The sequence below is a fragment of the Phyllostomus hastatus genome, unplaced genomic scaffold (assembly GCF_019186645.2).
Source record: "Phyllostomus hastatus isolate PE091 unplaced genomic scaffold, TTU_PhHast_1.1 phas_contig_152, whole genome shotgun sequence".
NCBI classification, from domain to species: Eukaryota; Metazoa; Chordata; class Mammalia; order Chiroptera; family Phyllostomidae; genus Phyllostomus; species Phyllostomus hastatus.
The window spans coordinates 10,211,436-10,234,889 of NW_025333622.1; the positions used below are offsets into that span (position 1 = coordinate 10,211,436).

At 39.3% G+C, this 23,454-nt stretch overlaps 1 protein-coding gene and 1 pseudogene across 3 annotated transcripts in view; both read left to right on the forward strand.

Moving 5' to 3' along the window:
• Positions 1 to 3,695: 3,695 nt before the first annotated feature.
• On the forward strand, positions 3,696 to 4,067 carry LOC123813551 (annotated as a pseudogene).
• Positions 4,068 to 11,298: 7,231 nt separating this feature from the next.
• Positions 11,299 to 23,454, forward strand: part of CRADD (CASP2 and RIPK1 domain containing adaptor with death domain) — a 187,606-nt gene continuing 175,450 nt past the window's right edge. The window contains exons 1-2 of one of the 3 annotated variants that reach the window (XM_045830550.1): positions 11,299 to 11,429; positions 12,670 to 12,973. In XM_045830550.1, the coding sequence (XP_045686506.1) occupies positions 12,676 to 12,973 (298 nt within the window). In that variant the 5' untranslated portion in view covers positions 11,299 to 11,429; positions 12,670 to 12,675. Of the gene's footprint in view, positions 11,430 to 11,754; positions 12,140 to 12,669; positions 12,974 to 23,454 lie in introns of those variants that run through there. The other 2 variants (XM_045830552.1, XM_045830551.1) reach the window with 2 other exon arrangements.

A 23,454-nucleotide genomic window follows, 5' to 3' on the forward strand; every position in this document is an offset into this window, starting at 1 on the left:
GATCAACTAGCTTGAGAAATGCTGTTCTGAATGCTGTCTCGTTCTGTGTGCAGGGTGTGCATCATGGGAAGAATGTTCCTGTTCAGCCAAGCCTTGGCCTGCATGTGCTCTCAAAGAGGACACCACCACTGCAGCTTTCCAGGAGAGGGCTATGAGCTCTAAGTTGGGGCTAAGCTGCCCAGACCTTACTGTCCTGGGTGAATGTTTCCAGAGAAACTGGACAATCTAAAGGGAGCATAGTATCCATAGGGCAGTAGTTAGGACTTAGGACCTTGGGATAAGACTTGTGTTTGAATACTGGCTCTGCCACTTTGCTAATTGTACCTACTTCAGAAGGCTGTGCAAGGAGTGAATAAAGCTAAATGAGATGGTATGTGTAAAAAATGTTCTTGGCATGCAGTAAATGTCCAATAATTTTGGCTTAAAAATTAGAATTAAAACTGTTGAAGGAAGCTGGGCACTTTAAATTGAATCTCAATGAATATGTTACTTTGTCTAAAAACCTGTGTTGTTCTGCATTCTGCTTATTCTTCATGTTCAAATGTGTTTTAGGCATATTCACTAATTGGTTTATTGGTTTCTTAATCTGAGAGCTATTTATTTAATACCTGTTATATGCCTGCCTTCCATAAATACTGGAAACATAGCATCCAGTGAGACAGCAAAGGTCCCTGCTCTTACAGGCATGCATTTTAATGGGGAGAGACAGAAAATACTCCCCTTCCCATTAAACAAACAAATAAATAGATCAATAAAAGATTAACTGGTAGTGATCAATGTTAAGAAAAAAATGTCAAGAAAGTGGTGATATGATAGAGTCTGGGGAGCAATTTTAGGTTAGGTATTCAGGGGAGGCTTCTTTAGGGAGGTGACATTTAAGATGTCACTTGAATGACAAAGGAATGCAAAGTTCTGGAGTTTAAGCAAGATATGATAGTGATTTAGATGAGAGCAGTGGTAGTTAGGATGTAGAGATGTGACTGGTTTAGGAGATGTTGTAGAGGTAGAATCAAGAGGACTTATTGGTGGATTGAGTGGAAGCTGTGAGGGAAAGACAAGAGTTAAGGATAAATCTTACAGTGTTTGGCTAAGTGGGATGTTGGTACCATATACAGAAATGGAGCCAGCTGAGGACGAATAGGTCAGGGGAAAGAAGAATCAGGAGTCCTGATTTGGAAAGATTAAGTTTGAGTTGCCTATTGAATTCCAAGTGGAGATGTCAAGTAGACCAGAGCTAAACATTTGAAAGATTTTTTCACCTTTAGATAATATTTAATGGAATGGGCTGGATAAGAGTACTTAGGGGAAAAAAGTACAGTTAGAAATGAAAAGAGGTTTTAGAAATATTCTCAAAATCTCAGGCTTTTATGTCTCATAACAAAACCCAACAGAAATAACCTCTATATATACGTAATATATAACCTATAATGCCTACACAATTAGCCACATGAAAATGAATTTTTGATTTTTCTCATATTCAGCATACATAAGTGGGAGCCAAAAAGAAATCTGGTTGTAATACACTGGTCTTATACACATTTAATGACCTATGTTTTTGAGTACCCACTGCAAAGCATCATATTAGGTACTACATGTAAAATGAAATCGATAGGACAGTCCTGTTAATTATTGGTCAAATATATATACTAAGCACATGCTATGTGCATAGTACTAGATCATATAGCATTGATAAAATAAAAAATAAGTTTCCCCAAAATAAAAAAGCAGTTCTCTGTCCCCAAGAGAAGACGGCCTAAAACTGCCACTCAAAAGGACAACAAATCACTCAAAAGTCACAGGAATAGTGTGTATCCTTTTCCTTCTGCATCTCTGATGTTCTTAAGCCATTAGGAGAAATCATATGGGCCAATTGGACTTGATGACATCAGCCACAGGCCATAACTCATTCTGTCTTTCCCCTTACACTCCCAGTCAATGGGAGAGCTTCTCTGGGTGGAGAGAAGCATATCTCTGCCCATCTCATGCTTCTAGTTCACTAGTAATCAAAGCATCCCAGCATTCATATTCTCATTATCTGGGGGAGAAGAGACATAAAGAATCCATTAGCACTTTTAATAGCTAAGTTCTTTTTCCTACTAAATCAGTCTCCCAGAAGAACTGTTCTAATGCTTTGATGTTAATATTCACCATATGTTCAACATTCTATACTTCTTGAATAACTAGTAGATAGACTGGATGCATGCCCACTTATTGGTGCAACTGAGAAGGAAGGGAAGCACCGTTCTCTGTGAAAATGGTTGTATTGCTTTGTCAAATGCAGCTAAGCCCTTTGGTGTATTCTTGTCAGAAAGAACTGTCCATCCTCAATTACGCTGAAACAAAGATTGTTATATTTAGTAATTGTTGTTCAATTTTTAAAATTGTTTTAATTTTTTATTAAATAACCCCAGATAAAAGTTTTGTTCATTAAACTACTTGATACATTTACTAAGTCATCCTGGCAAACCCATGGTGATGTAGTTCTGCTTGGAAGGAATCTCTCAGTGAGGTCCATGTGAAGTTTTTTGAAGGTTACTGTGGCCAATTGGTAATAGAATTATTCAGGGATTTTGAGGGAGAGAATTAAAACAATTTCTTTGTGCTTTATGATGCAAATTCTGTGGTCTTAGCCAAATACTTGGCCATATTTTTAAATAGGTTCAAACTCTTTTTTTGTTGTTCACTGAGAAACACCTTGGCCCCTTTCCCTGACAGCCCTGAAGTTTGCTTCTGTGTTGCTTCGCTTGAACAAGAAGGGAAGGTACACACAATTCCTCATCACAGAATGTTCAGTTAAATCCTCTTTATGCCTGCTACCCAAAGTGTATGGATTTCTATTCAATCAAAGATATATGACTTCGGCCCCATAGATATTCAGCAGAGAATTTAGCTATTATATCTTGCCATTTAGAATACCTAGTTGGTTGTTAGTTGGTACTTGAGAGTTATACCAGTCAGTATCCAGAATGTATTATCTTGTGCTTTACATTGGTTAATACCAGAAATATACAATTGAAGAACATTTTAGTATCTTACGCAAAGTGACACAGGAAAAATCAGAGTTTGTCAATTTATCTGATATTTTTTATATAAAGAAGCACATGATAAATTCCTGCTTAAAACCAGTGTCAAAGAAATTGTAGCAACTTTTGATGACTCAGTATGTTTTCTTTATTTGAGAGATGTAAATTGTACAACACAAAAGTTTTTTTTTCTTTTCATTGTGAATGCCAGGAAACTAAAAATTTATCTTTTCATGTCCTAATGTCTTTAGGTGTCCTAACATGTTATCTCCTTAACTGGATTTTAAATCTCTCTTACTGTGTGTAGTAAAATTTATAACTACTGCAGTTTTTTTTTTTGAAGAAAAAAAGAAAGGTCACCTCCCTAAAGAGGCTTTTTCTGCAGACTCAATTGAAACCAGCTTCTGTCCCCTAGCCGCATCGACTGGTTTTTCTTATGTAAGCACTGTCCCTTAATTGTATTTATAATAATATGTAATTATTCTTTTTTGTTGCCTTATGTTTGTCTCGTCCTCTAGACAGTAAGCTTCATGAACACAAAATTTATCTCTCTTCCCATATGTTAGCTCTAACTCACCCTAGCACATAATAAATGCTCAATAAAAACTTATTGCTGAATCCTGTTTGGTGACAAGATTCTGGGTTTTAAGGGTTATAACCTTACTTCCAGTTATGTATGGTTGCAGAAAGCAAGGAGGCAAAGCTCGTGCCAAGGCCAAGTCGCACTCTTCCTGAGCTGGCCTCCAGTTCTCCTGGATAGACTGCATCGCCTGCTGCGCAAACGCAACTACCACAGAGGGTGGTGCCAGCAAGCCAGTCTAAGAGGCTGCAGTACCTGACCGCGGAGATCTGGATCTGGCCAGTAACGGCACCCAACGCAGGACACACATCATCCCTTCTTACCTCCAGCTGGCTACCCACAACGATGAGTTGCTTAACAAGCTGCTGGGCAAAGTCACCATCGCCAGGGGTGGCGTTTTGCCTAATATCTGGGCCATTCTGTTAGCCAATAAAACCTAAAGCCACAAGGCCAAAAGTAAATAAATGCTGACAAGGTAAAAAACAAACAAACAAAAACTTACTTCTGTCAAATTATGAATAAATTGCAACAATCCTGGTAGCATCAATCACTACAATCTCATAATACTTCAACATCTAGAAATGTTGGGGTATTATATTACTGCATGATAATTTGCATAGCAATGTATTTGGCTCCTTTAAAAGGTTTGCAACTTAGGTTTTATGAACTGTCCCAGGATTCTCACAATAAGCCATTATTAACTTAAGATCAAAATGAGATATTAGAGAACTAAAGGAATCATTAGAATTCATAACTTAGTAAATTAATAGTTATTTGGTGTCTATTATTCAGGTATAGCTAACTGGTGCACATTATTCAGGTTAAATGATCTACAGCATAATACTTTTATCCAGAGTTATACAGGAAGGGGACAGCATGGCTGCATATTTCAAGTGTACTTTTAGGGTTTGCAGTTACAGGGATAGATGCCTATATTTCCTTGGAAACTTCCGTATTATCTTTTTTTGTGGGGGTGGGAGTATAGGGAAAGGAGGCTGCATGGGATTCCTGGCACATGTCAAGAAAATAGCAAAGATGAAAGAATTTAGGTCCAGAAGTCTTCATACCTTCCTGACAATGGGCCTTCATCAATGGGACTTCCTTTTCTACTCTTTCCTCCCCTCTTCCCTTTCTCCCACCTTCTCTTCCTTTAGTTGTCATATCTCCTTAGTCTCCTCCAATCTGCAACAGGTTCTCAGTCTTCCCTTGTCTTTCATGGCCTTGACACTTTTGAATAGTAGTTGTCAGATATTTTGTGGAAGGTTCCTCAGTTTGGGCTTTTCAGATGTTTTCTCACTAAAAGATGGAGACTATGAATTTGGGGGAAGGATTCCATGGAGGTAATGTGCTACCCTCTTATTACATCATTTGGGGCACATGATACCAACATGACTTATTTCTGGTGATGTTAACCTTGATGAAATGGTTTAGGAAGTGTCTGCTAGGTTTCTCTGCTATGAGGTCTTTTTTTTCTATACTCTATTGGTTAGAAGTGTGTCTTTTAGTTCTCAGCTTTACTGAAATATAATTGACAAATAAAAATTATATATATTTATGGTGTATAACATGATGCTTTAATATATGTATGCAGGAGTGGGCAAAAGGAGGATTACAGCTGTATGTGACACATAATTTATTTTTATATAATTTATTATTTATTAATTATTATATTATTTTCCACATGAACAACTGTAAACCTACTTTTGCCTACCCTTGTGTTTGTGAGATGATTACCACAGTCAAACTTATTAACATATCCATCACCTTGCAGAGTTATCCTTTTTTCTGTGATGAGGACATTTAAGATTTACTTTCTTAGCAAATTTCAAATATACAATGTAGCATTATTAGTGATGGTCACCATGTAGAATATTAGATCTCCAGAACTTATTCATCCTGCATAACTTAGACTTTGTATCCCTTGACAAACATCTCTTCTGCTTCACACACCAGCTCTGATAAACCACCATTCTACTCTCTGCTTCTGTGAGTTTGACTTTTTTAGATTTCACCTGTAAGCGATATCATGCAGTATTTTTCTTTCTGTGTCTGCCTTATTTCACTTAGGATAATATTGTCCATGTTCATCCATGTTGTAGTGTGATAGGATTTCTTTTTGTTTTGTTTTTTTAGTTAAGACTTTTTTTACAGCATTTTAAAGTTCACAGCAAAATTGAGGGGAAGATGTAAAGATTTCACATATCCCCTCCACCCTGCACATTCGTAGTTTCCCATTACCAAAATTCCTCACCAGAGTGGTACATTCACTACAACTGATAAGCCGACATCAACACATTGTAATCTCCGAAACTCCATAATTATCCTGAGGTTTCACTCTTGGGGTTGTGTGTTCTGTGGATTTGGACAAATGAAAATGACATGTATCCATCATCATGATATCATATGAAGTACTTTCACTGCCCTAAAAATCCTCTGTGTCCCTTCCTTCTATTCACCTTCTCCCCACCTCCAACCTCCACACAGTGACTGATCTTTCTACTGTCTTCATAGTTTTTTTTTTTTACAGAATGTCACATAGTTGGGATCATAGAATATATAGCCTTTTCATATTGACTTCTTTCACTTAGGAATATTTCTTTAAGGTTTCTCTCTGTCTTTTAATGCTTGATAGCTCATTTCTTTTTAGGGATAAATAATATTCCATTATCTGGATGTACCGCAGTATATTGAAGGACATCTTGGTTGCTTCCAATATTTGACAATTATGAATAAATTACCTATAAACATCCATTGATGTGGATCCTGGCCTGCAGGATCCGTGTGTGTTGTGGTTGCTATGAACAAATACACACAGACTACAGAAATCCTGGAGAAAAAGGGATGGTGTGGCTGCTCTCTAAGAGAGAGAGAGGGCGAGGGGGCGAGAGGGCAAGAGGGCGAGAGGACTCTGGCCCCTGCCTGGACAAGCTTTTATTGCTTTTCTGGGTACATTACATCAAGGGCAGTCTTCATTTACTATGCCCAGGTTCGCTGCAGGTGATTACCTTTTATGGATAACAAAGGAAAGAATGTTGCTAATTACTTCAAAGAGAAGGATGTTGCAGACCAAAGGGAAAGGTTGTTGCATTGGTTATCCTCCATACTTGGGAGGTTTAGCACAGATTTTAGGAAGTTACAGTAAACACTTGCTGCCTCAGTCCAGGGTGAGGGAGTTTTAGCAAAAGCAAGCCTCATAGTGGTCTAGGTACAATGCAGGCCTCATTCTGCATGGGAAAGCCTCTCTGTGGGCATGGTCCTGTGTGCCGACATGCTCCACACTGGTTTTCCACGTGAGTGCTGAGCTACATTTCCATGCCTTGTGAAACGGTTCCCTACAATCCATGTTCAGGCTTTTGTTTGGACATAACTTTTCAATTCCTTTAGGTAAATACCAAGGAGCATGATTTCTGGGTCATATAAGAGTATGTTTACTTTTGTAAGAAACTGCCAAACTGTCTTTCAAAGTGGCTGTACCATTTTGCATTTCCACCAGCAGTGAATAAGAGTGCCTGTTGCTTCACATCCTTGTCAGCATTTGGTGTTGCCAGACTTCTGGATTTTGGCCATTCTAGTAAGTGTGATTTTCTTTTTTTTTTTCAATGCTGAAATATATATATATTCTATTTATTCATCCATTGATGGACACTTATGTTGCAGCTGTTGTGTATAATGCTGCAATGAACATGGGAATGCAGTCCTGGCTGGTGTGGCTCAGTGGATTGGGCACTGGCCTGCGAATTAAAGAGTCCTCAGTTTGATTCCTGGTCAGGACACATGCCTGGGCTGTGGGCCAGGCCCTCAGTAGGGGGTACATGAGAGGCAACTACACACTGATGTTTCTCTCCCTCTCTTTCTCTCTCCCTTCCTCTCTGTCTAAAAGTAAAGAAATAAAATCTTAAAAAAACAAAAAACAAAAAAGAACATGGGAATGCAGGTATCTCTTTGAGATACTGATTTCGCTTTCTTTGAATCTACATCCAGAAATGGGATTGCTGGATCATATGCAAATTCTATTTTTTTTTTTTTTTTGAGGAATCTCCATAATATTTTTTTATGGCTGTATCAATACAAGTATGCATGACTTTTTTTTACTCAAGGGTTTAATAGTTGATTAATTTAGTTTCCAAACATATGGTATTTATGGAAGCTATCCTTTTGTTAAAATTTCCAATTTCATTGTAAAATTGGAGAGTACATAGTTTGTATGCTATTGATTTTTTTCAGAATTTATTGAAGTTTCTTTGTTACTTAATTCATGATCCATTTCTGTAACTGTTTGAGGTATGCTTGAAATGAATCTTTTTTTCTCCATGGCTTAATTTCCACATCTATGAAGCAGAAAAAACCAAAATAACTCCCTTAATTTTTTGTTTTGAAGGTTGCAAAGCCAAGGCTAAATTGAAAGACAGAAAAGTACTACACTTGTTCTTCCAGCTTTATGACTCTTTCTTTTGCAGATTGGCAATGGGTATATGTTGGTGCAAGTAAACATCGTAGGGGAGAGATAAAAAGGAAAATATATGTCCTTTCTGAAAATGGATTGGTTACCACTGGGTAACAGGTGCTTAATCCTCTGTGGGAGCAGAGGTCCAGCCTACAGGGAGGGACTGGACAGAGAGGAGGAGTAACCACCTGTGATGGTGATTCTGATCTATTGTGGATTCCTTAGGGGCCTGTTGGCCTCAGACATTTACCGTATTTTCTGGACTATAAGATGCACTTTCCTCCCACCAAATTTGGGAGGAATAATGGTTGTTAATGCTGCTGTTGAGTTCTGTTTATGTTTACGTTGGTGAAATACTATGTTATTTATGTTATTAAATATTTTACCACTTTTTTTGCTTCAAAATTTTTTTCTCTGTTTTTCTCTAAAACCTAGCTGTGTCTTATGGTTTGAAAAATATGGTATATAAGGGAGGCTGAACCTTTGGTGTGCTTCTCAGAAGTATCATTGCACACTAGAATGGGTGGTGGTCCTCCAACAGACTAATTGATTCAGATCTTTAATGCTAACCTCTCAGGTTGTTCACCACAAGGACTCTATGCCCCTTGGTTTCTGCACTAATTCTTCTCATGCTGTCTCATTCACTTTTCCTCTGTTCTGTGAATTTTCATGGAACTCACTATTTGCTCTTCATCTTCCCCTGGATATCATCATCAATATTGCTTTCTATTTCCCAGAATATCTAAAGCCTTTCCAAATACAACAAATCATCAAGAAGTGTTTTAACCTAGGTAGTTTTTATACAGGTGCTTTTTGTGCTATTTGTTTGAACTTTACTGTATGTTGGGAAATTATCAAAGTTTACTTTGCAGTTGGAAAAATATGTTTTTTTCTTCCCTCAAAAGTCAGGAACCTAAGCTATTGGCAGTATCACAAGAGGTCTGCACTTTATCTGGATAAAGACAGAGAATGTTGCTAATACAGTCCACATACAGACGTTTTGCCCAGGAAAGGACAGCAATTCCAGGACAAAAGAAGATGGAGAGAATGAATAGACTACCTGGAACTTAAGAGTATCAAGAGTGGGAGATGGCACCAGAATGACTTGGCAATATTTTGGCTGTCATCAGAATGACAGACTCTTTACCAGGACTGTGGGTTGTGCTATGTACTGGAAATAGCATGAAACCAGAGACAACTGGTTAGAATTCAGGTTTCCCTATATGCATGTATTAACTATGAGATTCTGGCTAAGACACGACCATTTCGATTCCACACTCACATATGTAAAATGCTAGTTATAAAATTAATACCTGCCACTCATGTAAAAATATTGTATAGTAAAATGGCAGATTGGTGTAACAACACTTTAAACTGGTTATAAAAATTATAAGGTTTTGAGGCATGAGATTTAGAATTGCTCTCCACTAGTTTGCTTACAAAGATATTTCATCTTCCACTAGAGATGAGGGTCGTGAAAACCTCTATGGAAATAATGATACTTAAGGAGTTGTGGTTTTTTTTGGTTGTTGTTACTATCAACTAATTTTTAGCAGTATGTATGAATTTCTGTATATACTATCCAACTGATCTGAAAGTGAATCAAAAATATATTTATTGACTGACTCATTTCATAAAGGAATTTCATAAAGGAATTTGAGGGAAGAACCTCAACTTAACGTTTTTGTATCTTTTTATATTTGGATCGTGCATTTATTTTGGCTTCCGAATGAAAAATGTGGTGAACTCAGCAGATCTATCACCTAGTATCACAGTATCAGCCCCTCTTTCTTTTTAGCATAACTTTCTGTGCTTCAGCATCTGGAAAACTCCAAACTACATGTTCCAGACACCTCTGCTTGATAACATTCCATATGCTAATTGTTTTACCAACTGCATATGGGGGGGGAACCAAATAAACCCCTGGAATTTAATAACACAAAATTGTGTATTTATTCTTTCATGTTTAAACTTCAGTCACCTTCAAAGTACTCCCCATTTGATATAATACACCTATCAAGATGTTTTTTCCACTGCTCAAAACAGTTTTTGAACTCCTTGATTTTGATACCTTTTAGAGTTTCTGCTATTTTTTGTTTCACCTCTTCCACATCAGCAAAATGTTTCCTTTTGAGGATTTTTTTCATCAGGGAAAACAAACACACACACACAAAAACTGCTGGGGTGAGATCAGGTGAATAGGGAGGGTGGGGCACAGGGTTCATGCCTTTTTTGGTAAAAAAAAAACTGCTTAACACATTGCTGTGTGGGCAGGTACACTGGTAAATCACATTTCATGAAATGGGCAAATGCATTTGAAAGACTCTTAAAAAAATCACTGAAGCCTAATGCAGCCTCTCACAACAACACCAGCTGATGCAGTGACACAGATGGGTTCCTAGAACACTCACTTAGCAAGGGAAGCCTGTACTACAAGGGGCCCAACCCTCCAGAAGATAATTTGGGTTCTTTGGGGGTCTTTCCTTCATGCATCAGAGTAAGTTTGCAGATTCTATTTTGATGCTGCTGGCAAATACAGCTGTGGAGACCTTGTCTTTTCTGCAGCAGCGTTTCATTGCCCAGTCTGTCAGTGTTAAGGCTGGAACTGTGGGGTTGTGGCTTCCTGACTCTATCTTCCTGGTTGTGCCCATGAGCCAGTTTGTCACTGTTGTTTAGGGAGTTATGCTTGTATGCCAGACCTTTTCCAGTCTTTCCAATGATTGTGAATGTACCCAATTCACCGCCATGAAAAATCCCTTTCTGTCTGGAGTAGCTAGTTGATCATTGGAACTGAGTCCTAACTGATTGACTTGTAGATGCTTTGTGAGCAGGATATAAAGAAATGACCTTGTGTTTTTTCTAGAGGGAAACAGATGATAAATAAATGATTAAGTAGAAGTTTTAGTAAGATGGTGATAATGCTACAGATAAAATTAAAGTTGGAAAAGGGCATGGGAGTGCAGGAGATGGATTTTGCAATTTTAAATAAAGTGGTCATGTGAGGCCTCTCTGATAAAATGTCTTTTGAGACCTAGTGTTTCAATTGCGTGCAAAGCCGTGGTGGAGTTACTGTGTTTAAAATGCAATTACGTTTTTTCTTAGATACTTGCCTCCCCAAAAGTAACGCTACTTTTCATCTCCAGCTGGCTAGGTTATTTACCCACAAGAAACATGGCAGTAAAGGCTTCAGGCCGTTACTTGAGCTCTCAATAAGGACAGCTGCAGCACTTCCTGTCTTTGCCCTTAACAAAGATGGCGACAACACTTCCTGTTCTCAGTTTTCGCCTTTAATAAAGATGGTGCTTTTGGTTCAGGTTCCCTAACACTGTGGATTCCGGTGGCAGTTTTATTTATTTATTTTTTAAGATACGTGTTTGCAGACGTAAGTAACAGGAAACCAGAAACTCCGTATCCATCCTTTCTCGAAGGCCCGGTGCAGCGGCGTCTGTGGCCTAACGGCCTGGGCCGACGTGGCTCCCCCTCCCTCCTATCCCGCTCGCGGCAACCTGAGTGGACCCGGTTTGGGTGGCTGGCGGTGGGGGTGCCCGGGGCCCAGCTCTCCCCTTGGTCCTCCCTGAAGGTCATTCCCAACACCATTTTAGCGGGTCAGGCTGTCCCAAAAACCTCTCATAGTCCCTCCTGTTGGTGATACTAGCTTCAGCTGCTGAGACAGGGAATAAAAACAAGTTGCAAACGGGCCCTGGCAGCCCGAAGTGCACAAGATCCTCACCCGCCACCACTCGGACTGGGGCCGGGGGTTGCCTGGAGGGCTGGGGGCAGGGGCCGTAGTTCACTTTGTGTGGGTGTCCCGGCCACTTACACAACCTCCCTTCAGCTCACTGGTGCGGTGGTCTTGGCAATATGCTTTCAAACCCTGCGTGGCAGGACTAGCATGTGGATATTTTTCTTTTAAAGAAAAAAATCCCACCGAATGTTCCATGCATGTGTAGTCACGGTAGTGTCGCGATGGCAAGTCTGAATTCCTCGAGAGATGGGGTGGAATTTCTGACTATATACAAGATTACTGGAGACCGGACACAAACACTTAAATGTTTTTCTTGAAGGTGATGGTGTATAAGCCTTTTCTCCTAGGTAAGAGATTCTTAAACTTATTAGTGCTGCTGGTTTCTGGCCCCCGTGCCCATTGCAGAGCATGTTCTGCCAATGCCCATGTTCAAAAGGGCACCTGCAGGCAGTTTCTGTAGTGGTGGGGCAACTCTGCTGAAGGCACTATTCAAATAAAACCGCTGTTTCTTCTCAACTATGTTAAAATGAAATGTCATTTAATGTAATAGTCGGATAAAGCACTTTAAAGCTTTTAAAGCAGGGTGTCTGAACCCCCCCCTCCCCAATCTTTTTATAGAATAAGGAATTGAGCTGGGACTCCCGTTGTGTGGAAAGCAAAATCAGGAAAAAAAAAGTTTTATATTCAGGATTGTTCATTATGTTTGAAACAGTTGAAATGAATTAGGCTGGGCTTAAAAGCCAGAAGTTTAACACCATGGCCGGCACTCTAGGGTTCAAAGATGCCCATTTCCTTCAGGAGATGACATTGCAGGGCAGTAGCTTTAGGGGCACATCAGTATTCCTGTAATCTGAGGTACAATTTTGTTTCTTCCCAGGGAGAGATGGAGGCTAGAGACAAGCAAGTGCTCCGCTCCCTTCGCCTGGAGCTGGGTGCAGAAGTACTGGTGGAGGGACTGGTTCTTCAGTATCTTTACCAGGAAGGGGTCTTGACAGAAAACCATCTTCAAGAAATCAAAGCTCAAACCACAGGCCTCCGGAAAACAATGCTGCTGCTGGATATCCTACCTTCCAGAGGTCCTAAAGCATTTGATACATTCCTAGATTCCCTGCAAGAATTTCCCTGGGTAAGGGAGAAGCTGGAGAAGGCGAGGGAAGAAGCCATAACTGAGCTGCCTGCAGGTATGCCTTAAAAAGATCACTTCAAACCAGCTCCAAAATTGAATTACAGCCTTTGGATTTGAAATTGGGGTTTTAGGCTGGGAGGGGATCAGCAGTTCCCAAAAGTGGGTAAGGAGTTTGGACTGAAGATATAAGGCATTACAGGGGTGGGGTGGGAGGTGGAATTAGAAGTGCCGGGAAAGAAGGAAGAATGAACCATGTTTGAGAGGGTGAGGAGGGCGCTCAGAGAACATATACTAAGAAATGCTTCCAGGGAAACTTGGCAAATCACTTGGGAGGCATGTTCTCATCTGAGAGCCAGGTCATATCTCAGTTGTTGGCGTCAGGAGCCATTTGGAAAGTGCAGACGGGAAAGCAGGCATTAGGCCTCCTGGTAACTGCTTCATGGGGTGCCAGAGCTGCTGGCTGGAAAAGGTCAGGTTCTTGAAGGAGGAGACAGCCTCTAGGAAGGCTCGCCCTGCACCTGTTCCCTGGGCTGTGTTACATGGCCAAAAAGGATTATCTGGAAAGCTGGCTTAATTTGTTTTTAAAGGTATTGTTTTAAAGTCATCCCATGTAGTTTGGTTTTGTTCAGACACCCAGAGTATTTAACTTTGTAAAGACAGTAGTTTGTGATGGGTCTCATTTTGATTTTAAGGAAAGTTGAAAGCTATGAAAAAGAGAGCCCTAGTGCCATTAACCTGGCACTAGGTTGTAGCAGGAAGTTGTAATATGAAATACTTGTTCCCTCCTAATAGCGCACAGGATTTATACTTTTTACAAAAACTGAGGAGCAAAGAACTGAACTGACAAAAAAAATTGAAAGTTGACTTGCAGATTTTTAACAGAGTTAGGAAATCAACGTTCTCTGGAGTTTTTGATAGCAGCGATAGTCTGAACTTCTTTAGTCAGTGGTCCCTAGATTTTGTCCTCTTGTTTTTAAAGTACCAGTATATCTGGTTAAAAAGCAAATACCAGTAATAAAAGGCCACTTTTATTGTTTTTGCCTCATGGATCTCATATTTTGAATGGTTTTTCCAGATGTTTATTAAGTACTTATGATTAATTTTTCCATTTTTATTAATGACATGTGTCTGAATATCTGATTAGCATGAGTTAACCAGATAACTTAGGAAGGCCAAGTAAAATCCCAGTGGAAAAAGAAAAAAATATTTTCATTTCCTGGCATGACCAAATTACAAGCAAATGTATGTTTTATGCTTTTTGAAATGCTGAAAATAGTTGGTCTTTGAAGACCACAGGAATTCAGGTATGTGAACAAAGACAAATGAAAGTATCTAAGACATTTCTACTCCTGTATTGAAAGGAGAGTAAATAACATAGAATTGGGGAGATGTTAAAAAAAATATTAGGATGTCTGATGTCTTTTCCTGGTATGTGACTTAGAGGTTCTTCTTGGCAAAACATAGTTGGAAACAACAAAATAGGCAAACTGAAAGCCCGTTTCTACCAAAATGTTTACTAAAATTTTTTTATAATCACTTTGGGTGATGTAAATAGTACTGTTGTATATTTTTAATAGGGGGTATGACGTTGTTGTCATTTCTTCAGACTCATTCAGAGAACAAGGGAAAAAATTAAGATTTTTTTTAAACCAAATGATGAAAGTTACAGTGAAGTTGAGAGAATAATAGTTTTGTTTTGTTCTTAAGTAAGCAGAACAAAACAATATAGAGTGGAAAGAAAAATCTAGTGTGTCTGTGTTAAAGTTTAGAAAAATAATGTTAGTTTGTTAATTATGTGGAGGTGGTCAAATGTGATGATAGGTTGGCTACTGCACAAATTAAGCACTCTTAATTGTTTTCTTGTTGAGTATCATTGCTGAAAAAATATTCTGAAGAGAGTTTGATTTAAATATATCTGTATATGCCTTATACAATGACAATTGTGTAAACTCACTTTTTAAAATAGTTATTGTTAATTATTGCACATTTTAAGATCACAAGATATACATAAGGTATGGAGAATAATGGTGCAGTAAACATCTGTTCCCCATCACTCAGTTAAAAAAATATTACCATTGCCTTTGAGGACCGCCCCCCCCCACCCCCGTGCTCCTCCCCAGTTCTACCTCATCCCCAACCCCCACTCACTGATAAACCCTGAATTTGGGGGTTGTCATTCCCTTCTTCACTTTGCAGTTTTCCATTTCAAAATCATCACTTTAAAAATCTACATACATTGTAGAAAACTCACAATGCCATAATTTTATCTGTATGTATGTATACACACATATATACACATATATATGTAAGGGATGGAGGAAATGATATTATTTTAAAGGAATTGTTAGGTAATGGGCTCTTATTTGAGAGCTTAAACTTTGTGTTTAAAATAATTGTTAATTAATTTTATGGCAGTATTTTAGTTCTGAAATTAAATTGGGACTTAATTGAAACTTTCTTTTTAAAAAAATCCTGGGGAAAAAATCAGAGTTGAAGTGCCTTCAATTTAATTTCCCTGTAAAAAATTGTGAACAGACCCAGAGGCCTATTTTTTAGAACCTCAGTGCTTCTTCAGTGTTGTAATAGAGTAATTTTAATAAAATTTTAAATAGTCCATTAAAATTTTTGTAAATTTTTGAATTTTGAATAACTAGGCTGTAGGAAAATGTGGTGCTTATCTACATATGTATATACATCAACCTCTTCTGACCCTTTTCAATAATTTTGGTTGTAATTATTAATTAATTTGTGTAGATTTGGTGGTTTTCTCTTAGAAGGAATGGCTTTCTCTTTATCTAAGAGGTAGGTCTTTCTCCAAGAATAAAATATCCAAGGATATTTTAGGATAAAATGTCCAAGGATATCCAAGGATATCTCGGATTTTATTTTATTGAAAAGTTTTCTTGTTCCAGGGATTGTTGGTTTCCCCTTTGTTTGTCTGAGTTGAATTTTTGTATTTCACTTGTGAATTTTGAGCTGCCTCAAAGGCCTTATTTGGTGCTTGATTTTATTTAGTTCTTTTTATGTATGTTCTGGATTTAAACCTTTGATTCTCTCAGAATCTGGTTAGATGAGTGGTCCTCCCTATCTCTGTTAATAAAACTCTAGGATGTTAATGGAGAATTGATTTTGTGTTTTCCTTACCCTACAAGGACTCTTATCTTTTAAAAGAGGAATTCTGGCAATAAAATTACTTAATCCAGCTTGGCACCATGGAAGGAACACATTATGGTGTGTCTTGTACTGGCCAAGGTCACGTAGTAGATACTAGATCAGTTGGAGATCCTCTCTGGGCCCCTGTCAGGTCATTTAGGAGATGAGGATAATGATGAATTTGGGTGAAGGCTTCCCACTACTCTGTCTGTACTGACAGGCTCACTCCAGTGCCTGAGCTACTCTGGATCTGGAAAGGAGGTTTAGGGGCAGCCCCAGTCTCACTAGCTGGTAGGACTTACTTAGTCTAAGTGATGGTGGGAGTGACTCCTGGGCTCCAGGACTTCCTGTTCCATTCATTGTGTTGGCCCTGGCTGTGGGACTGCGTCTCTGCCCTGATCCTCATTTAACAGTTGGGCTGACAACCCTGCCTTTAACCATTTAAGCTTGGGAGTTATTTATTTATTTTTTACTTTTCTAAGCCAGATCTCTGCTGTACTGGCAAGGATGTCTCAGAACAAAGCTCTGTGCCTCCTATGTTAGCATCAGATGCCTCAATCCTTTAACCTGCTAGAATGGCTGTCCTGGGGCTGACATTTACCTCAACCTGGCTTGAGCTTGAGCTAGAGCTAGTCAGTCCTTGCCATGGACCTTATGCCCTTGACTCCATGACTGCCCTCATTGGAGCAAGACGCATGGCTGGCCTGTTTCTCTGCTACTCACCAGCTCCAGGGCTTAGCCCGTCCCTTTTAGAGCTGGCATTGCCTGACCATGTATAGCCCCATCAGCCACTGTCTCGAGATACACTCTGGCTTCCACATGTAGACTTGGATGCATCTGATGTTACTGAGCAATAATGGCAAAAATTTTAGGCATTGTAATAGGTTTATTAGAGAGCTTTCTAGTCTGGGGTTTTCTAGTCATACCATGACTTGACCATCCCCTGCATATAAATTCAGTGTTGATCTCAGTTTATCTAGCTTGTGGTCTGTCCAGAAATTTCTACTGTGGCTGAGTAGTTTACTTTGTGGCATCCAGTGTCCTAGAGAGGGAATGGTGGGTGAGCATTCTCAGCAAGGCCCCTTCTTGTGGTAAGGGCAGAGTTCACAGAGATCTTAGGTTTCATGTTTCCCTGGCATGATTTTCATATCCTCCTAAGTACCTGCTAGGTGCCAGAGTCTAGGTAATAAAGCTGTGTGAAGGATCTCCAGATCAACTGAGGGGATTCATTTGTTCATTCAACAAATAATGAGTATTGACCATGTGCCAGAGATTAGGTGCTAGGGATATTACAGTAAACAAAGCCCCTATTCTTATGAGCTCACTATATTCTACAGTTTGATGGGGATAGACAGCAAGTAAATGAATAAATAATACAATCGTGTCACATAACAACCTTTTGGTTAATGACAGACTATATATATGATGGTGGTTTCATAAGCTTAAAAAGGAGCTGAAAAATTCCTATTGCCTAGTGATGTCTTAGCTGTCATAGTGTTGTAGAGCAACACATTGCTCGGGTGTTTTCAGTGATGCTGGTATAAACAAACCCACTGCGCTGCCTGTTCTATACAAGTGTAGCACATACAATTATGTACAGTACATAATAGTTGATAATAAATAACTGTGTTACTGATTTATGTTCTGTCATCCTGTAATTTTTATTCTTTTAGAGTGTACTCTTTCTACTTATTAAAAAAGTTGTACTGTACAACAGTATGCAGTGCTACTCTAGCAGCCGCCTCATACAGATGGAGTTTACCACATCTCTTGATTGTATCATTTTCTCATGCACTTGATTAAATCTCATGTCATTTATACAGTAACACGCCATATAGGCTTGTAGGGTGGGAGCAGTGGGCCATAGTATATTGCCCATGTGTGTGGTAGGCTATACCATCTAAGTTTGTGTAAGTGTACTCTATGATGTTCATGGAATGTTGAAATCACCTAACAATGCATTTCTCGGAATGGTATCCCTGTCCTTAAGCAGCGCATGACTGTATATCAGGTGATGATAGTGCTGTGAAGAAAAACAGCATGTGTGGTGGTGAGCAAGGGCTTAGCATATTATTGGGGATGGTCAGAGAAAGCCTCTCTGATGAGGGGATGTTCAGCAAAGACCTAAATTCTGCGGCAGAGTGGATATAGGAGGAAGAGCGGTTCAAATAGTGGGAGCCCCAGATGAGAGTGTAGCTAGAGCGCAGGCCCATCTTGGAAAGGGACATCCTCGTAGAGAGATTAGTCACGGTGCACGTCAGCATAGGTGCGGTCGGAACCGTTTGTTGTGTTTTCCAGACGTGAGATGTGTGCACAGCCATGATCTTGGATGGTTTTTAAAATGACTTTTGATGGTATGTGGAATGGGATTGAATCACATGGTGAGAGTTTTATTTTCTTTTTCTTTCTGTTTCAATACTAATAACCAGGTAAAAGCTTCCATTTGGTACAAATATTTCTGAAACATATCACTATTTGCAGTTTTTCTTAACAGACAGAAAAAGGTCCTCATGCTTAAACCTTCTGTGGACAACAATATTTAGCTAGAATTTAGTTAGAATTTAGTTGTTTTGCTTTTTTTCTTTGTATCCATTTAACATTTTTCTTTCATTTATGGCAAAAAACCTTTTCTATGTATGAAGTTCCTTTAAAGAATACATTGTTTTTATTGAAGCTAAAATGAGTCAACATGAAGAAAAATACTAGGAAATAATAATGGTATGAGGATATGGTCAAAAGCATGAAGATGCTTTTCATGTATTTTCTCCCTTAAAAAGAATGACAGGAGTTTGGGGCAGGAGCCATTGCCTGGCTGGCAGAGTTAGGGAAGGAAGACTAGCTCTCACTCAGATGGAAAATAGTGCCATAGTCAAGGTACTTTACTGTTTTGCTCATTCAGTGTGTGCACCGTGGCTGGAACTGGTTAAAATTATTAGTGGAATTGCCAGAATAACTTAACTTTAGGTTGTGTAAATTGTAAACACATTAATTTGCTAGTGAAACAAAGTCAGCAAGATGAAGACATATCTTGGTGTTTCCAGACTTTTAGACTGGGAGGGACTTACAGCTCATCTAATTTTTCTGAGAAAACCGAGTCCTAGGGAAATTAAGTCAACACTTAGCCATGATCACATAGCTAGCTGTTTGTTGCCAGGACAGGAATCCAGGCCTCCCGACTTTGATTTAAGACTTTTTCTGCTGTGCAGTCTTGGCTCCCCACTGGATTTGAAATGGAATTGTATTATGCTGTAGAGTTAATAGCTGAAACTAGCTTTGTAAAAATTTTACTACTGCTGTTTTTTTTTTTCATTTTAAGAGGAAACTTCAAGGGCTTTTAGAGGTATTTTGGGATAAGATTTTACTAAAATATTTTATTTTTATTAATGCTAATTTTAATAATTTAGAAGGAAATTTTGATAGTTCAGTACTGTATTTCATCAGAAGATTCCTCCCACCCTCCGCCCCTGCAAGGCTGACATAAAGCAGAGTGGAAGAATTTTATTGAGTATTTATGGGACTGATGAAATAATGCATCTGTTGGCAGCTAATTGCAGCTCTTTCTAGGAAAAGCAAACCATGTGACAAGTCTCTCCCCAGCAGGGATGCATCCATTTCACTTTACAAAGTGGATTTATTGTTTTTTTTTTCTCTTAGGGATTCTTACTGTGACTTTTTTTTCCTCCCCACTGTGGCTGTATTGGTCATTTGGCTACGTCAATTACCTTATTGACCATTAGGATTGATTTAGCTTCATCTCTGGCTTTTAAAAAACTACTGATCCCCAAGCTTTTGCCCAAGCCAGTTCATGCCAAAATCTGTGGAGGCGGGCTTTGGGCGGTGGTATTAAGAACACGCACACACATATGCACATATGCCCATGTGCACACACAAATGCTCTACTAGATTATTTTAAGTAAATCCAATGCTGAACATCTTGTTTTCAGACCAACTGATTAGGCACATGGCTCCTTTCTCACTTATTGCTCCTCAAGTATGGGCCTCCCAAGCTATGCACAAGCTTGAAGAGCTATTCTTGTTTTTGTGGGGGAGGAGGTGAAATGATGGTAGGAATGGAGATACAGAAGGATATATTATTTTGTTTTAAATCTGTAATCACAGATGTTTGTAATTCTCTGAATTTCTTGAACATTGTTGCTTAAGAATGTTCCAGAATCTTAGACCCACACAGGTGTCCCTCTAACACCAACCTTAAGATCCATTAGAACTCTATAGAAATACATAGGCTAGATGTATATAGAATGAGTTTCATTGGAGGGTTTTGAATTAGCTGGTGAATTTGGATTGGGGGAATCATTTTCATTGTCTCTTCCCATTGTTTGGTAATTAAAACTCATCCACAGTACTCTGTGGTCTGGAGATGAAGCTCTGTCCAAATGGAGACAGGACCTGCCAGTGGAGAATGAGCTGGATGCTGCTCTGAGATGTGAAGTGAGCTGAAGATGGCTTGACGAGGGTGGATGAGAGGAGAGAGACAAACAAGGAGTAGGAAGACTGGGACTGGTTTAGTCTGTCTGCCTGTGGGTTGGTCAGACAATGTGTTTGTAACTAAAAATGAATTTAGTCTTTTCTATGTCTCACAAAGAACCTTAAATTGTATCAGTAAAATAATAATCATAATATTTACTGAGGGCTTAGTCTGTGCCAGGCACTGTTCCAGGTGTTGGCATTTATTAATTTATGTAATCCTGACAGGGACTTGATGAGGCAGGTGGTGTTATCACCCTTGTTGCACTGATAAGAAAATGGAGGCACACAGATGTAAGTCACTTGCTCAAGGTCATACAACATGGTAGAGCCAAATTTGGAATCTGGACACTTAGACTTCAAAGCCTGCTAATTCATAGCATGTAAAAATACATTCTCAAAATTCACTTTGTCTGCTTCCCAATTCTGATAACTGGTGGCTGCTGCAAAGCCTGTTATTTACCGACCCTCATTCTTTTTTCCTCTGCTACTCCAGTCTCTCCCAGACACACAGCACTAGGGGCTTTTCTATCTTTTTCTTTCCTGCCTATTGTCAGTATCTCTCCTGCCCATTTGGTATCTCTCCCTTTCCTATCTCTCTTTATCTACTTTTTGGCTGGCAAGGTCTAATGTGAGGCCATGGGGTGGGGGGTTAAGGAGCAGAGCCTACGGATTACTCCCATCCCACCTTGCTACCTTAAGAATAAAAAAGGACTAAATTTTCTTGGCTGTGACCAGGGGACAGTATGTTGGCTCTCCTGATACTGCAATCAGGCCCCACTTTTGCAGCTCTTAAATCCTGCTATCGAAAGCTGGCAGTTCCAATAACCAGCTTTTCTGGTGGTGCAGCCTTAGAGTTTAACTATACGCTTAGCAAGGTAGCTTTCTCTTTTTATAGATACAGTTTAGACTTGCAGGCTGCTGTCGTAGCTAGCTGCAGGAATGTTTGCCTTTACTTAATTTTAATAGGCAGCTGTGTTTATACTTGTTCCTTAGTTTGTGCAGTAAGCAGTATATGATTCTTTGGAGGACTTTTCCCTCCAGAGGAAAAAAAAAGAGTACATTGTACTTTTCCAAACAGTAAATTTTAATTGAGAAGGAAATATAGCTTCTAGAAGTTTGGGGCATGTTTTAGTCCTAGGCTTTATTTTCATTAATGCTATAAAAGAAATCTTAACTCTGTATAAGAAGTGCCAAGTTGACAATTCCTGGAAATTTTTATGTTCTATTTATGCTCAGTACCATAGCAGAGAAGCTGGCAAAACTGTTAGCAAAATAATACCGCTGAGATGTAGTAAGGGGCAAATACGAAGCTTGTGGTTTTACAGCCTAAATAAAAGGCTTTAAAAACAACTCTTGGTTCCACGATTTGTACATAAGGTATATGGATGCTGAGGGGTAATGGTGACGGTTGCTACGGAGAATTCCAGAGCAAGCAGAGTGCATCTGCTGGGGAAGGTTAGGTAGAGCTGGAGGGACCTGAGAGACCCCCACTTTATAGATATGGAAACTGAGGGATGTAAGTCAGTCTACTAGCATGTATGTGGGCTCTTTGGTTCAAGCAGTAGACTTCCTGCTATCATAGGCAAAACTAGTAATTTTTCTAATGTATACTGGGTAGATCACAACTTTGAAAGAATTCCTAAAATTCTAGGGTTCAATAAGGGCAGGAATGAGGCAACTCTGGGCCTCTGTGGCCATCAATGACCATCTCCAGCTGAGTTCCTCCACTGCCTTCTCTCAAGATTCAGTCTGATTGGCTGAAGTTCCTTCATAAGCCCTTCCCCTCAAACATCAGAGTCACATGGAGTGGGGAAGGGACGGGTCCAAAGGAAGAGGTAAAAGCTGATTAAGAGATGTCTGCTATACTATGTCACTCCCATTCTTTTTATATTGAACAGGTGCCACACTTGCAGGCCTGAAAAGAAATGATAGCTCTTTAAGGAAGGAGAATGTTCTACATGTTAATACACCAAGGCCCAGGCTGAAGGCCAGAGGTAATAGGAAAGGACAAGAGAGCAGTTTTTGGAGCAAGACAGGTCTTCTTAAACCTTTTCTTTTTAAAAATATTTTATTGATTATGCTATTACAGTTGTCCCATTTTTTTTCTCCTCTTTATTTCCCTCCGCCATGCACCCATCCTCCCACCACCATTCTCTCCCCTTAGTTCATGTCCATGGGTCATACATATAAGTTCTTTGGTTTCTACATTTCCTGTAGTATTCTTAACCTCTCCCTGTCTATTTTCTACCTACCATTTATGCTTCTTATTCCCTGTACCTTTGCCCCTATTCTCCTGCCTCCCTCCCCACTGATAACCCTCCATGTGATCTCCATTTCTGTGGTTCTGTTCCTGTTTTAGTTGTTTGCTTAGCTTGTTTTTTTTTTTCTTTAGGTTTGGATTTGATAGTTTTGAGTTTGTTTGCATTTTAGTGTTCATAGGTTTGATCATCTTCTCTTTCTTAGATAAGTCCCTTTAGCATTTCAAATAATAAGGGCTTGGTGATGATGAACTCCTTTAACTTGACCTTATCTGAGAAGCACTTTATCTGCCCTTCCATTCTAAATGATAGTTTTGCTAGATAGAGTAATCTTGGATGTAGATCCCTGCCTTTCATGACTTGAAATACTTCTTTCCAGCCCCTTCTTGCCTGCAAGGTTTCTTTTGAGAAATCAGCTGACAGTCTTATGAGCACTCCTTTGTAGATAACTGTCTCCTTTTCTCTTGCTGCTTCTAAGGTTTCTCCTTATTTTTAATCTTAAGTGTAGTTATGATGTGCCTTGGTGTGTGCTTACTTGGGTCCAACTCCTTTGGGACTCTCTGAGCTTCCTGGACTTCCTGGAAGTCTATTTCCTTTGCTAGATTAGGGGAGTTCTCCTTCATTATTTGTTCAACTA